The following is a 16978-nucleotide window of genomic DNA, read 5'->3' as shown; positions in this document are numbered from 1 at the left end:
ACCCATAATTCCTTTGGATTTCTTATGAAACCCAACTTGTAGATCCCAAACTTGACAACTGATCTAAACAACCTCTGCATATAGGAATATATGCAAAAATTTTCAGTTGCCTTTTTTATATCTCTCTGTCTTTCTCTCTGTCCCTGTCTTCCCTATCATTCTTCCTGAGTTCTAAGAGTGCCCCTTAGGGGTCAAGGGTGATTTCTCTGGTTTTATCAGCTAAATCCTCAATTAATCTGTTTTTCCAAAAAATTATCAATTGAGAAGTATTTTAATTCTCCAGCCTTATGTAGCTTTTTTTGAAAAGGGTAGATATTAAGGTGGTATAGTAATAATTGGTAAAAAAAGAATCCCTCAAAAATCTAGGATACACTCTTCCCACAAAATACATACAGAATTCAGAGTAAAATGGGCTTAATCTCAGAAAGCACATGTATCTAAGGAGTAACACAGTTCCTGGTTATGGGAGGTACTTTTCTCCAATTCTTCTGGTGATCAAGAAGCTTCCTCTAAGCACAGTGTAGTTTTTTTTTTTTCTGGACTCTAGTCTATCTCTGCCTCCCAATGCATACACTATCACTAACTGATGCCAGCTTTGGGGCCTGATACTAGGATACTGGAAAGAGAAATGGAATTCCAAAATAGTCTGCACTATTCAAAGCTCACAAGATTTTCTTCTGGACAAGAGTAGGGCCAGATAGTCTGTGTGAAGGAGGCAAATCAGCAAAGTTGGCTGGGCTAGAATAGCATGCATGAAGGGGATTAATGGTAAGAAATCTGGAAAGGTCTATTGAAGCCAAATAATGAAAGGTTTTAAATGCCCAACCGAGGACTTTGATCCTTGAGGCTCCTGGAGTCCCCTGAAGCTTCATGAGCAAAGCTGTGTCTTAGGAATATCGCTCTGAGAGATGGGTTGAAGATGGAATGAGGAAGAGATAAACGTGAGGCAAAGGACCAGCTCGTCAAGCCTTAGTCTTTCCTGGGCCATAGTTCACTCATTGAACGGATTAGACTAGACAATTTATGGCCCCATGATTCTGTGAAAAGAGGCCGTTACAATGGTCCATCTGGAAAGTGATCGGGGTTGTGAGTGGAGACAAAGAGGCTGGATGAAAGACCAGATAACACTGGGCAATGCTGAGCATGCCTTGGAAATAAAGAACTGTGTGGCGGAGACAACTGTCTTGCCCTTGAGAGACACAACAACAGTAGAGAGAAGCTGTATGGGGGAGAGGACGGTTCGGGTTGGGACATTGCCCACTCCAGGTTGCATGGAGCCCTCTTCCACTAAGAGAGACTGAGAGGAGCCCAAAAAGAACCCAGGAAGTGGAGTCAGGGTGCAAAGGTCAAGAGAGGTCACAAAGGAGGGCTGAGAACTGGATTTAGTCATGAATACATTATGGGAAATCCAAAGAGTGTTGTAATCAGTGGATCTACTCCTCCTCCAGCAGCAGTAGGAAGGGAGTTATTCCACATCAGAAAATTTTTCAGATAGCAATGATACATTTATATTGTACTTGAATGCTCATAAAGCTCTTTACATATGTTGTGGCATTTAAGCCTTAAAATGATCCATTTAGTAGATGTGACAAATAATATCACCACTTTGAAGATAGACTGAGAGGGGTTCAATAATTTGCCTATAATCATAGGGTTAGCAAGTCCCAGAAGAGGGTCTTGAACTTGGGTCTTTCTGACTGAGTTCAGTATTCTAGCTTAACTCTATAAGCTGTGAAATCTGGAATTCTTTTTTTTTAATTATAAATTTATTTATTTTCCATTTTAATAAGTTTATTTAGTCAATTTAGAACATTATTCCTTGGTTACAATAATCACATTATTTCCCTCCCTCCCCTCCACCCACTCTTCCTGCAGCCAATGCGTAATTTCATTGGGTATTACTTGTGTCCTTGATCAGAACCTATTTCCATGTTGTTGCTTACACTAGGATGTTCATTTAGAGTCTACATCCCCAACCATATTCCTTCGACCAATGTATTCAAGCAGTTGTTTTTCTTTGGTGTTTTTACTCCCACTGTGTTTCCTCTGGATGTGGATAGTGATTTTTCTCGTATGTTCCTACAAGTTGTTCAGGGTCAGTGCATTGCCACTAATGGAGAAGTCCATGAAATCTGGAATTCTAATCATTGTTAATAGAAAGTATTCTGAAATGACTTGTTTGTTTTCCTTGTGGCATCAGCCTTAGAAATAATATTAGCTATATTTATATAGCTTTATCAAGCATTTTATATATGTGTATACTCAGTTCTTGATTAATGTAAGTGAACCCTTTTACAGACCTCCTTTTCCCCTTTTGCCCCTCTGCAGTTCTTCCAGGCTGGCACACAAAGGCTGAGCTGCACCTGGCACCCCCCACTCCGGCCAGAGCAGTTTCAATACCTCCAGTGGGGGACCCATTCAGGCCCCCTCAGCATTGTGACTGCCTCTGTTACCTGTCCTGAGCCCAGTTTGCATGATGCAAATTTATGTAAAGTAGGAACTGTCTGTATATGTAGATTCACACATGTGCATGTGGGCACACACACACCCCATTAAGTTTTCTATCTATACATATATACAAGTGTATGTATAATGGTTCCATATGCATTATTTATTTCAGGATTGTAAGATTTAGAGTTGAAAGAAAATCATTTAACCCCTCTCAGTAGTTTTGTAGATGAAGCAATTAAGATCCAGAGACCTCATGAGGTATGTAGAATGGGTTTTTAATGTCCATATTCCCAAAGAAGACACTTTAGCTCAGGGAGGTGGAAGAATTAGCGATTCAATTGCCCATCTTTGACTTTCTTCTTTACTAGGCTTTCTCTCCACTACACTGGAGTGTAGCTTTTTTGAGATATTTTGGTATTATCATAAAAAAAATCAGTCTTACTGTCCTGTAATAAACTGGTGCCCCTCAGACCTTTTGGGTCATGTTGGGCTATTGTGCCCTATTTAAACTATCTCAGACTGTTATACTTTTTGAATTCCAGTGCCTTCATTTTATAATTTTTCTTTTATTTTTTTAGTCAACTTTCACTTTTTTTTACTGGCAAAATGGTTCTTCTCTCTAGCCACCCTCTTCCAATTTGCTTCATCTAATTGGCTATGGAATGGAAAATTATGCAGCTAAGGCAGTCAGAATTATGTGTAGATACAAGTAAAGAAACTTGGAGTCGGGACCTGAGGAAATTGGATAGAAACTACTTTATAGAATAGACTTGACATATACTTGGGGTCTTCACTGTTTTTTTTTCTTTTTCCTTAATATTTAGCTGTACAAAAAACGGAATTCCTTAAATATTTAGATTGTCACTTTATGTTATTCTTATCAGCATTCTACCCTTATTGCTGAACTATGGTGATTGTTCATTTAGTTCAGTCATTTGGTAGAATGAAATCTAGCATTATAAAACAGCATGCCTTGCCATTTCTCCAAATTATTCATATTGTTGCTTAGTTATTGTTATAATTTGTTTTCTCATAATTATAAGGTTTTTGTTTTGCCTTCAAATATTTCTCATGTGTGTTAGTTTTATTGTCCTTTCTATTGTCTGGCAGTTCCATATCAAAGCTGATGTGGTAAGAAAGAACATTCAGAGTTCATCAGAGAGACTTACATGACAACTTGTTATCCATAATGAAAAATGGATATTTTTTTCTTTCATTGTAATAGAAAAACAATATGAACATCGGGATTTTGCCTACCTACTTGGATAATTGTCTTAACTTTTCTGAGCACTAGTTTCTTTCTTATAAAATGAGGAGTTTGGACTAGATAACCAAAAAGGCCTCTTCCTACCTTAAATCTATTATACTGTGATCTCATGGCCAAGTAGGAAACTTCTAGGTGATGGCTTTAGGCAGAATCTTTGGCAGGTCATTGCTTAAATGAGTTTTTTTTCTGTATTTGTCATTCATTTTGGAAGTGGTGATTCTTTAAAGTCATCTTTGTACATAGCATAAATCCAAAAATCTGATCACTGATTTGAACAGGAAGAATAGCCTCAAAAGACTGGTATTCAGAGAAAAGAACTTTTTGAGTTACATGTAAAGTTGCTTTGCTTTATGTAGGCAGTGTTCCTTTTAGCTTTTCTGATTATAAACATATAGGCTTGGGCCTCGAAAAATCAACTATGAGGACTTGAATGTATTAGAATGTTTTGCTTTTCCTAATAGAGTCCCAATTAGAGAATAGTTTTTATAACACCATGAGAGTAAGCATAGACTTTATCCAAATTTTGTATCTACCTAGCAAAGAAAGAGAAGTCAAAAGGAGAAGATGTTTTGGAGAATAAGATAAGCTCAATATATCCAAAACAAAAATTATTAAGACTCCAGGAGGTTTTCTTAAAGCAGAAGACATTTGGAAATATGAGAATTAATAATTAAGAATCATCTGCAGAGAGGTAATCAGTCATCTGTGAAGTGATACAGTTAACATCAGTTAACATCTCTTCTGCTCTCTTTCTCTTTCAGGACTCTTTCATTGGGAAGGGATGAGTATGGGGCAGAATAAGCTCTCAGCTGTATTAGATATTTTTTCATGCCCATGGAAATATGTGCAATATATTTATTGTACCTATTATAATATAATAGCTAAGCTCTTTAAATGGGAATGCATACTTCCAATTTCAAGTAGGAATGAAGGAAACCCATTCTAATTTGTGAACTTCATACCAAGCCTCCCATGGCCAAGAAACAGATATTGATGAACACCAGGAGAATGTTAATTTGCATATAACAAAATAACTGGACATAACTCTCCTCCAGGTATTTTAAATTGGGGAACAACACAGTAATTCTGTGGGCTGAAGAAAAGAATCCCAAGATTTTCTCTCTGGCTATGTTTCCTTTCATGAAATGTTTCTAAATTAGAATTGTCTACATATTTCTTCAGCAGACTTAAGAAAGACATTAAATTCTTAAGAAAAAAAATGATAAGTTATTTTATTTGAACTTAGCTATTTATTCCATAGTGATGATGTTATCTGGTTGTTAGTGTGCTAAGGCTAGGAAGGAAGTCTGGTGATAAGATGATCTTTGTTTAATGCTAGATTTGAATGTAGCTTTTGGTGAGTTTTGGAGCAATATATTTCTGCTGCGATAAAAGAGGGGTCAAATGATGGTTCTGCTGATTGTAAATGATATTATCTTGTTTTCCTTTCCCCTTTCCTCCTGTTTCTTCAATTAAAATATTACAGGAATGGGCAATACGTATTTTTCTTTTACATTTAAATATCACAACTTATCCTGCCATTTCTCCCATTCATTGCATTTGTATTATTTCCAGTTATTTTGTTGTTATAAACAAAGCTTCCATGAATATTTTCATATATATACACAGCTTTTTACCCTTTCAATAATGTCCTTAAGGTCAATGAGTATGAATGGCTTTACAACTCTTAATATTTATTTCCATCTTGTTTTCTTAAAAAACCAGTTCACAGCTGCTCTACCAATGTAATATTAGGCCAGTTTCTCCATGTTCCTATCATGATTTAATTCGATTATTTTAACCTATCTGGCTCTCAGTTAATATACATTACCAGGGGGTGCAGCTAGATGACTCAGTGGATTGAGTGCCAGATCTAGAGACGGAAGGTCCTAGGTTCAGATCTGGCCTCAGACACTTCCTAGCTTTGTAACCCTGGGCATGTCACTTTACCCCCATTGCCTAGCCCTTCCCACTCTTCTACCTTAGAATCAATACTTGGTATTAATTCTAAGATGGAAAGTAAGTAAAAAAAAAAAACATACTTTACGAGGAATATATTTCTCTAAATTGGTCCTTAGGTAGCAGATACAATCTGTTGTCAGGACCATACTCTTTCCAAAACCAAGTCTTTTCATCTTGATCATACACAGTGGCACTTTTGTTCCAATGTCACAACCTCTCTTGAATAAAGGATTACTTCCATAGTATGATGAGTGTTAAGTAAGACTTTTGCAGAAATCCTCTCTAAACCATTATTGTCACACCAGAAACAATGTTGGATTATGTGTATGCTGAGACTTAGATGTATTAATTTCATGCAAGTGTGAGGGCTCTCCAGATATCTATGGTATTTAACTTTTCTAAGATTCTATTCATCTCCTTAACTTCTCTCTTATTTACTTTTTGGTTAGATTTATCTATTTCTGAAAGGGGAAATTAAAGTCCTCTACTATTATTATTTTGTTATCTATTTCCACCTGTTTCTCATTTATTTTTTCCTTTAAAAATCTGGATGCTATAGTACTTGGTGCATAGAGGTCCAATATTGATAATGTTTCATTATTCATAGTATACCATCCCCAACATAATATAGTTACCCTGTTCATCCCTTCTAATTATGTCCATTTTATCCCCAGCTTCTTCAGAAATCATGACTGCTCTCCTACCTTCTTTGGATTCAGCCCCTCTACTTTACTCTATGTCTCTTTCCCTTTTTTTCTTTCATCTAAACAACAGACATTGTCATATCCTGATTTTTTATCCTTTCTGTTATCCATTTTCTTCGCATAGGTGAATTCATCCCATTACACTCAATGTCATAGTTACTAGCTATGCTTTTCCATCTACTCTGTTCCTCCTCTCTGCTTGTCCCCTTCTTCCTTCCCCCCCCAACTATATCCCTCCTCAGATGTCCAATTTCCTTTGTCCAGTACCTCTCCAATTCACATCCCTTCCCAAAAATCCCTTTTCCTCTCCCTTTGCCCTCCTAGTTCCAAATTGACTCACTTTTCCAAAGACTTCTCCTTTGTCCTTTCCCCATTACATTCTAATTCTTATTTTATCCACCTTTCCAAAAAATCTCTTTTCTTATCCCCATAACCATGCCTTCCTACTTCTTGATGTAAATTTGATTCTAAGAATCCCACCCCTATCTTGTCTTGAGTTCCTCCCTATCCTCTCGCCTTACCCCCCAACCTCTTGATATATACTCTCCTCCCCAGGCTCTCCCTTATCCTATCTTTGCTCCGGTTTCTCTGCACATTAAGAAAATGTTTACCCTTCTAATTATAGATGTTGCTCTTCCTTTCCAGGTCTGATAAAAGTAGGGCCCTAGTATTACTAGCCCTCCACCATCTTCTCCCTTTCTCTGTGTCTGTTCCTCCACTCCCTCCTCCATATGAAATGGTCAAACTTCCTCTTGGTCTACTACCATTTTTGCTCATTACATTACATTCACCTCAATCTTGAGCCTTCCCTTCATACATACCTCTTCAGAATACCTAGGCAATGATACTATTTTCAGGGACCATAGATGATATTTTTCCCATGCAGGAATCAAACAAATTTGACCTGATGAGTTGCTTATGATTAGTCTTAAATTCCTTTGCCATTTTTTTGTAGAGGAAATTTTCTGCTAAATTTTGTGTTTTTCCCTAGGAATAGTTGAAACTTCTTTAGTTCACTGTCTTTAATTTTTTTTTACTTTTTGTAATTATGGTCAGTTCTTTTGCTCTACAAAATACTGTATCCGATATCCTGTCTTTTTTAATGTTGTGGCTGCTAAGTCTTGTGCTATTCTGATTATGATTCCACAATATTTAAATTCTTTATTATTGCTTGAAGAATTTTTTTCCTTAACCTGGGAGCTATGGAACTTAGCAATGATGTTCCTGTTCATTTTTATTTTTGAATTTCTCTGAGGTGCTGATTAGTGGATTCTTTCCATTTCTATTTTGCCCTCTGATCATAGAATTTCTGATCAGTTTTCCTTGATGATTTCTTGGAATATGGTGTCTAGATTCTTTGACTTCATAACTTTCCAAGAGTTCAACTTATATTGTCCCTCCTTGATCAATTTTTGTGATAAGGTGTTTCATATTCTCTTCTATTATTTCATTCTTTTGATTTTGCTTTATTATTTCTTATTGTCTTAGAAAATTGTTAACTTCCACTTTTCCGGTTCTATTTCTTAATGCATTATTTTCTTCTGTGAGTTTCTGGATCTCTTTTTCCATTGGGTAGTACTCTTTCTTTCATAATTTTCTTATGTTGCTCTTATTTTTTTCCAATTTTTCTTAAACCTCTCTCATTTGTTTTTTTAGGTCTTTTGTAAACTCATCCAATGGTCATTTATTATTATTTTTTTTTTGCTGATTTTGAAGTTGATGGTTTTATTTTGTTGTCCTCTGAGTTTGAGCTGAGGTCTTCTCTGACCCCATAATAGCTATCAATAGTTGTGTTCTTTCTATTTTGTTCACTTGTATTTATTTATTTTTAAATTTTAGCAGCCAGGCTAATAGATTTAAATACTAGTTTTTTTCTGAACTCCCAAGATCCCTATTTTGCTGGTATATATATACCTCAGGTTTCAAGATTTTTTGTGTGTGTTTGTTTTTATCTGCGTCCTATTTAGTTATCTCACTTTTTATAGTCCAGGGTCTGCTGTAATTGCAGGTTCACCACTCAAGGCCCAGTCCATGATTGACCTTAGGTTTTTGGACTAGAGCCTACAGGCAATTCTGCCACTGCTGTTGTAAGTAGCCAATCTGCCTTCCCCTGTGGCAGCAACCAGGGACTTTATTCTCCTGGGAGTGACCAAAGCTGATGGAGCCCTAGTTCCTCTTCAGTCACACTAGTACATATTCCTTTCTCACCTACTCCCTTCTCCTATTGCTACAGCCCAAGACAGAGCAAGTGTTTGGTTTTAATTTCTTGGGCCTCCAAAGTCTCTCATTCAATAGCATAATGTTTGCGTTTCTACTCTCAGGTCCTGGGACCCACAGATTCTATGGTGTTCACTCCTTAGTTCCCTAGCTGGAGGACAATGGGGGGTCCCCAAGGCTGCAGCACACACAGCTGCTGCTAGGTCCCTATGCTTGAGGATTCAGTTGTATCCTTGGGGATGCAGACTCCTGGGCTCAGTAAACAATGTGGGGTTGCTACCCACCAGAGTTATTGAGTCGATTCCATTCTGCTTGTTCTGTTCCAGCCCTCAGCACCTACAGGGGTAGGATTGAAGCCAGGGAAGTCATAAACCTTCCTCTCTCATTTTCCCAGTCTGTTTAGCTTCACTCCCAACTCCTGTCTATTTTTGCTACTTTTTGCTTTGATTGTTTTTTTGTGGGGGGTACATAGAGGGCAAGAAACTTCATGCTCTACTCTACCATCTTACCACTATATTTTTAATAATACAAAATTTAGTCCTTAATTTTAAATGGACAATTACTATTTAAATGGTTCAAAAGTCACCTGCATTGAGAGTAGCCAAGTGTCTCAGTCAGACCTGGAGGAGAAAAATCCTGAGTTCAAATATGACCTCAGACACTTACTAGTTGTGTGACCCTGGGCAAATCATTTAATCCCCATTACCTAGCCTTTACCTCTCTTCTACTTTGGAGCCAATACTCAGTACTGATTCTAAGACAGAAGATAAGGTGTTTTTTTTTTCTTTTTAAGTCATCTGCCCTACTGCTTTGGCCCATGTTTATGGTTATGCTCTTAAGGATCTTTTATGCACAATCTATTATTGTAGATGTAAACAAATGATCAGCTTTGTCTGCTAAGCAAGATACAGTAGTATCTTAAGCATTATTTGGACTGATATAATTTGAAGGAGACATTTTACTGTGTTTTCTCCTATGTAATCTGCCTATAATTTTCTCTTATCCTGTGAGATTGAGAGACAATTCTAAAAGATTCTTGTTTTTTTTTTTTATGTTGAAAATGTCAACAAATGCAAAATGTGGACTCTGTTTTAACCAAGGTGGTTTATTTTAATTCAGTGTTTTAAAAAACATGTTCCCATGACAAGTGGATTGTCTGATAGGATATTTATGGGGCTAGCTATGTATATATGAGATGTGTTAGAAAAGGGCATTAGACACTACCAGGCAACAAAGTCATACAGGAAGATGCTGAGCCTTAGGTCAGGCTTGTTAAGATGGTTATACTTTTGTTCACAAGTGGTTTCATGTGAAAACGTTAAAGATGTCCCAGTTTCAAAAGAAAATGGAATTCTGAGATAGTAAAACCTGGTGAGATGTAGCATTAGCCTTTCTTTATTTTAAATATTTTCTTTCTTTGTTTCTTTGTTTCATTCTTTGTTTCTTTTTCTTTTTCCCTTCCCCTTCTCCTTCCTCTTCCCCTTTTCCTTTCCTTTCCTTCCCTTCCCTTCCTTTTCCTTCCCCTTCCGCTTCCCCTTTCCCTTCCCCTTCCCCTTCCCCTCCTTTCCTCTCATCTCCTTTCTTCCTTCTTTCTTTTTTCAGGTGAAAAGAAGAGGCCAGGCTGATATTGAGTTTGCTCCTGTGTTGGGTGAATTGAGAACAAAGCTGGACAACTTATGCTCATGGCTCTCCTAGAGAAGCACAGAGTGAAGCGGCAGCGCCTTGACCGTCTATTTGAAGGTCAGACTCAATAATGGCTTCTGAGCTACAGTGGAAGGAAGTCACTGGGGTGGGCGCCCCCTACATCTAGTGCACTTTCTCACTTTTCACAATGTCTTAAGTCCCTTCATACTTCGATAATTGGGAAACAGACTATTGCCGTTGGTTTTAGCTTTGTTTGGAATAGGAAAGCAATATACATCAAGAATCTATAGTAAATACTTTCACCATATTATAATTTCTCTCTGGATGACTCCCCAGATTGCCATTAGGCACACACCGCCCCCCAGGTGGTGGCCTACTTGTCTCTGATCTCATACACATTTTACATGAGAAGTGTCTGACATCACCTTCCTGATCTAAATGGGGTATTGGGACAGGAGGAATCCAGGGGTCTGGATTGAATTGAATTTCTTGAATTGAATTGAATTGAATTGAACTTCTACTGCCCAAAGTTCTATATGAAATATCTCTCATACTATCTGAAAACAGTGCTAGCTGGAATAATTAATTTCAAAATTTGAATGACTTTCAGTGAATTGGGATGCTGATATCCTTTAGTAGAGTGTTCAGTAACTTTAAGAGAAACTTAATTTATTTTTGTGAGTACTTTTCTTGATTTTTTTCTACATGTAAGAAGTATATATATGTATATTGTGTTAGGTATTTGCAATTTACAGAGATATAATGATTATTTAAATTCTTAAATTTTTTCCTTTTATATTCAGAATTATTCATTTTCTATAATAGAATATTTCTAGTGCTTTTGTGTAGGCAAAAAATGTTTTATTCTTAATTATTTTCCTTTGGGGAGGACCCACTATTGGGCTAGGTTTGGGGAATTTACAATGACTGTTGAGTGTACATAAGGAATAAGATTGGAACAGTTTTCTTTGTTTTCCCCCAGACTTGTGATTTCATTGGTATGGGAGCACCCCCACCCCCATAAGAAGCAATGCATTTCAAATAATTAACAACTTGTAGTTTTAGAAAAGTTAAATGACTTTCCAATGGCACAGAGCTAATATACGTCATAGGCTGACTCTGACTCTAATGCTGACACTCCATCTTAGATGCTAAGATGCTGTCTTTCCAGATCCTCCTTAAAGTAACAAAAATGTTTGTTCAAAGATGAACTCCATTGCTCTGTAGCGCACTGAGGAGTGCCTCTGGGGATGTGTCCTATCAAAATGAATATAGTTATACTAAGAAGGCACCAAAGGAAACTGTTTTCCAGGCTAATTATTACCCAAATTGGCATGACAGTTGAACGAATGAGTTCATAAGTACTGTCTCCTATCATTTTGTATTTGTAAGCCATAAATCCACTTTGTGGTCTTTGGTAAAAGTGTCTTTTTTTATGATCTTAAAAACTCTGTTTCCTCTTTGGCCCAGTCACTTTGTTTTCAGTATTTATTTTGAATGTATAGTATTCATTGTGTAGCTAGCATTGATTTATATGAATAAAGAAAAAACTTAGTAGGTACATCTTGTTATTCGAATCACTTTACTTGTATAGTTTTGCTTACATCATGATCCCAGAATTGTTTGAATGATAAAAATCATCTGAGGTTCAGTATTTTAGTGATCCCTCCAAGAGCAAGAAAGGAAATTGCAATTATTCTCTCCAGGTAATACAAAAGTGGATCTCATGGACCCATTTAACATGTTCCGCAGCTTACAGGTCCAAGAATATGAGTGAGGTTTAATTTCAGTTTTATGCAACAAATGTGTTTTGAGTTTCTATTTTGTGTAAGGTTCTGTGCTGAAGTCTTATACTCTCTTACGGTATCTGGCTGAATCTTGAAGTGGCGCTGGGTTGCCTATAGAATTCCATGTAAAGAAGAAAACTTAAAATATTGCATTTTCTTTACGGAAAGTAAAAGAATAGGTAAGTGGGGGCTGCTCTGGCTTTTCCAGGGGTGTTTACAGTGAGCTTCTGATGCTTTAATCAATAAGGATGGTTATGTTGATGTAAGTTATATCCTCATTGATCAGAAATTTACTGATTTGTGCTGAAGTGAATAAATAAACACTATCTTCCTCCATTGTCTTTTACAGAATGCAAAGATATAGTATCATATATATACATATATACTATACAGTCTCTATACTACATGTCTTATGTGTATATATGTATGTGTGAGTATACATATATTATATAGGTATGAATATACACATATATATTCATACAAAAATATACTGTCAGGTGGATAAGTGGATCGGTGGCTAGACTGAGAGTAAATGATAGTCCCAGAGACTGGAATCAGGAAGACACCAATTCAAATATAGCCTTAGATACTTCCTAGCTGTGTGAACCTAGGCAAGTCATTTAAATTCTGCCTATCTCAGTTTCTTCATCTGTAAAATGGGGATCCTAACAACACCTACCCACAGTGTTGTGAGGATCAAATGAGGTACTGTAAAGTACTTTGAAAACCTAAAAGCTCTTGATAATTATTTACTTTTGGATCATAAAGGCACATATAATTATATATGTGTGTACGTCAAATATGTGTATAATTTTATGTGCTTAGTTTAAATATATATCTACATCAGGATAATGCCTTTGTTATGGTGCCACCTTCAATTTGAGGTGTTTCCTTTCATATGTATTACTTCATATATTCTTTCACACAAAGTCAGCATTTGCTGCTTAGGTGATCTCATGGAAAGTGGGGAGTGATGTAGGGCTAAATGAATCTTGTAAGTAGTCATCTTGAGTCTATGATTATCTTGCCTGAAGGGTCCTAACTAATGTTCAAATTTTGCCCCTCATAATCCTGTGTGATCTACCTTGAGTGACTCTCTTTTGCCTTTAAGATCACAGAAAAACTCCTTAGCCTAGAATTTGAGGTCCTCCATAGTCTAGCTCTAATGTACCTTCTTAGCCATTAATCTCCTTAACATTCTGTTGTTGGTACAGCCAAACTGGATTCATTGATGTTCCCCAAGATTATCTTGCCTCCTCTTGCCTGTGCCTTTTTTGCCTAGCCCATCTCTGTTGTCTGGAATGTATTGCTCTCTGATCAGAGTCTGTGAAAATCCTTTCCCTTTCCTTATGTCCAGATGCTGTGTCACCTTTTCCAAAAAGCCTCCCCTGATTTCTCCCTCCTCCCTTTTTCCTAGAGAATTTTGCCTAGATCTCTCCTCTACCCTAGTACATTCTATTGTCTATTATGTTTATTTGTGTACACATTGGGTCATCCCTCTTAGATTACATACTTTTGAAGTCAGGGGCCATACTGTTTTTCCTTCATTTTGAGTCTGTAGTGCTAAGTACAAGGCCCTGCACATATAGAGTAAATAGCTAACTGGCGCAATGGATAGGATGAGACCTATACTCAGGAAGATATGATTTCAAATCCAACCTTGGATGCTTACAAGCTATATGACCTTGTGCAAGTCATTTAACTTTGCCTATCTCAGTTTTCTCATCTGTAAAATGGGAATAATAATAGCACCTACTTCCCAGGATTGTTATAAAGCTCAAATGAGATATAATTTGTAAGGCACTTAGCACCTACAATGTGCTATATTAATGTTATCCATTATTGTTAGTTATTGGGCACTGAGCTTCTATTTATTGAAGTCAATTGAAATGTGGGAATTGTACTTCTTATTATCTTTACTACTATAGATGATGTCAGATGGATTTGGGTGAGTAGAAATTATGCACCATTTTTGATAGTCTATTCTCAGACATCTGCATTTTCCTATGGACACACATTTGTGATTCCTGAATGTGTTAGTAGACCTTCAATTGTATCTCTTCAAATGAGCTGTTAGAGTGCTGAGATGGTGCTGGCTGCTCTGAGCTGCGGTGACTGTCACAAAAACATGCTTGGTTGCCCTGAGTCATTTCAAAGGTTTTTACTCCATTGAATTCTAGCTTCTCACTGATGACATGGCTGTAATTTGTAATGCATCAGATGTTCAGTTATTGGAAGATGTGCGCTTTCACAATAAAACTATGCGGTTTAGCAGTCACTTCCCAAGTTGATATTGTCCATGGTCACGCCCCCATTTCCTACATGGGAGTAGGATGCCCTACTTGGCCATGCACTTGGAGGAACGTAGAGCAGTATGTACTCTGGCAGCACATACAGTAAAACAGGGTGATACAGAGATGGGAGCGTGGATTTAGAGCTGGTGGGGTCAGGTGTGGAAGTAAGAAAGGTACACAAATTCATAGAGTATGCCATTTGAAAAATAAAGCATAACACAGTATACCTGGGAATGAAATGAAATGCATTCCCTTATAAATTCATAGAATGCTCGAGATTGAAAGGGAGTCAACTTAGTGATCAGTTAGTCTATTGGATAGTTGAGGAATTTGAGGTCCAGTGAAGATTTGCACAAGGCTACACATCAGAGAAGTAATAAGGCTGGGGTTAACTTCCAGTCCTACGTGCTTTCTGCCGTCAGGACAGTAAGAAAGTCTTTGTTGATTTAAACTGTCTATTCTCCCAAAAATCTTATAAGAGTTATAAAAACATGACTATGGTGCACCATAGTTTAAACCATATTTAGATCCCTTTCTAATTAAATTTTCATAGCCTCAATTCATGTTGTACTTCCTTTAATATATTTTTAAAGGGGTAAATATGCCTATAAAGCTATACATGCACACACATACATATATACTTATGTGTATATATACACATATACATGTACATAGCAATATAGTATATGTGCATATAATGTATATGTATGCATGTGTTGCATATATGTATACACAGGTAGATAGATAGATAGATAGATAGACAGACAGAAAAAGAGAGAGACTATACAGTTTTTGTATCAGCAAAGAACTAGAAAAAAAGTAGATACTTCTGTTAAAGGAATGGCTTAACAAGTTGAAGTAAATAAATATAGTTGACTATTACACTGCTGTAAGAAACTATCAATATTATTAATTCACAGAAGCAAAGGAAGATATATGAAGTGATGGAAAATAAAATAAACAGAACAAGAAAACAAATTACACAGTAACTTGAAAAAGCCAAATAGAATAACAAAAAAAAATGGAAACAATATTTTGAAATTATAATGACCAAAATGAATCGCAAAAAAAGAGATGTGAAAGGCATATTCTGCTTCTTTGCAGCGGTTAAGGAGACTGTGGGTATAGAATATTAAATATTTTATTGGATCTTTTTTATGTATTGGTTAATTTTGATAAACTATTTCCTTCCTCTTTTTTATTTTTTGCCATAAGGTATAGCTCTCTAGGAGAAGAGGAGGAAGCTTACCCTGTGAAATATATAGGATATAAAAATAATAAATGTTTAAAAATTATTTTAAATAATTGTTTTATTGTGTTTTGTCATTCCATGTCTGTTATTTTAATCAAAGTCTTATCATACTTAAAACATTCTGCTCAGGATACTGTGTTAACTATAAAGTTTTATAAAACTATCATATAACTCAGTTTTCATTTTACTTGAAAACCATTCCTTTCCATTTTCTCAGTTAGAAAAAGCCATTGAGAGACTTGAGTTCAAGATATAGTGCTTCTATAATTGCATTGGTTCCAATCTGGTTTGTGTAACTTCTCCAGTCTTCAATTCTTTATTTGTAAAGTGGTGAGATTTAACTAGATTACCCCTAAGGATCAGTTTAAAGGTAAGCTAATAAATATTATGATTCCAAACAGCTAAAGCATCAGTAGTTCATACCATTCACTATTATTCAATATTTTACTAGAAATTTAATATTTTACTAGTCATAACAATAAGAGAAGGAATTAAAATAGGCAATGAGGAAATAAAACTCACCCTTTTGCTGATGATATAATGATATATTTAGAGAATCAATCAAAATACTCATTGAAAGAATTAACAACTTTAGCAAAGTTGCAGGATGTAAAATGAACCCACTTAAATCATCAGCATTTCTCTATATTACCAATAAAATTCAACAACAAGATTAAAGAGGGAAATTCCATTTAAAAATAACTGTCAACTACATAATACCTGGGAGTTCACTTGCCAAGACAAACCCAGAAACTATATGATTAAAATTTCAAAACAGTTTTCACAGAAATAGTCAAATCTAAACAAGTAGAAAAAAATTAATCACTTGTGGATAGGCTGAGCCAATATAATAAAAATGACAATTCAACTTAAATTAATTTACGTATTCAGTGATAGATCAATCAAATCACCCAAAAATTAGTCCATACTAATAGAAAAAAATAAAATCCATATGAAAGAATAAAAAGCCAAGAATATCATAGGATTTAATGAAAAAATATGAATGAAGGTAGCTTTGCTATATCAGATCTCAAACTATATTATAAAGCAGTAATCACTGGCTAAGATTAAAGTAGTGAATCAAATGGAATATATTAGACATTAAAATAACCATAGTAACCTAATGTTTGACAAACCCAAAGATCCAGGCTTCTGGAAAAACTCACTATTTTGACAAAAATTACTAGGAAAAATAGAAAACAGCATGGTAGAAACTAGGTACTAATACCTTATGCCCTATACCAAAGCAAGGCAAAATAGATACATGATTTAGAAATAAAGGGTGATACCAAGAATAAATTAGAGAAGCATGGAGTAATTTACTTGTCAGCTCTATAGATAAAGGAAGAACTTATGCCCAAGCAAGACATAAAGAACATTATGAAATATAAAATTGATAA

General features: G+C 35.9%; 1 protein-coding gene across 6 annotated transcripts in view; it reads left to right on the top strand.

Moving 5' to 3' along the window:
* CTBP1 (C-terminal binding protein 1) overlaps window positions 1-16978 on the top strand; it is a 558787-nt gene that overhangs the window by 200682 nt on the left and 341127 nt on the right. For all 6 annotated transcript variants that reach the window (XM_056803644.1, XM_007496866.3, XM_007496867.3 and 3 more), the window contains one exon: window positions 10204-10341. In XM_056803644.1, the coding sequence (XP_056659622.1) occupies window positions 10278-10341 (64 nt within the window). In that variant the 5' untranslated portion in view covers window positions 10204-10277. The remainder of the gene's footprint in view (window positions 1-10203; window positions 10342-16978) is intronic.

Source organism: Monodelphis domestica, chromosome 6 (genome assembly GCF_027887165.1).
Source record: "Monodelphis domestica isolate mMonDom1 chromosome 6, mMonDom1.pri, whole genome shotgun sequence".
NCBI classification, from domain to species: Eukaryota; Metazoa; Chordata; class Mammalia; order Didelphimorphia; family Didelphidae; genus Monodelphis; species Monodelphis domestica.
The sequence above is the reverse complement of the archived record's forward strand: the minus strand, read 5'-3'. Positions and strand labels throughout refer to the sequence as shown.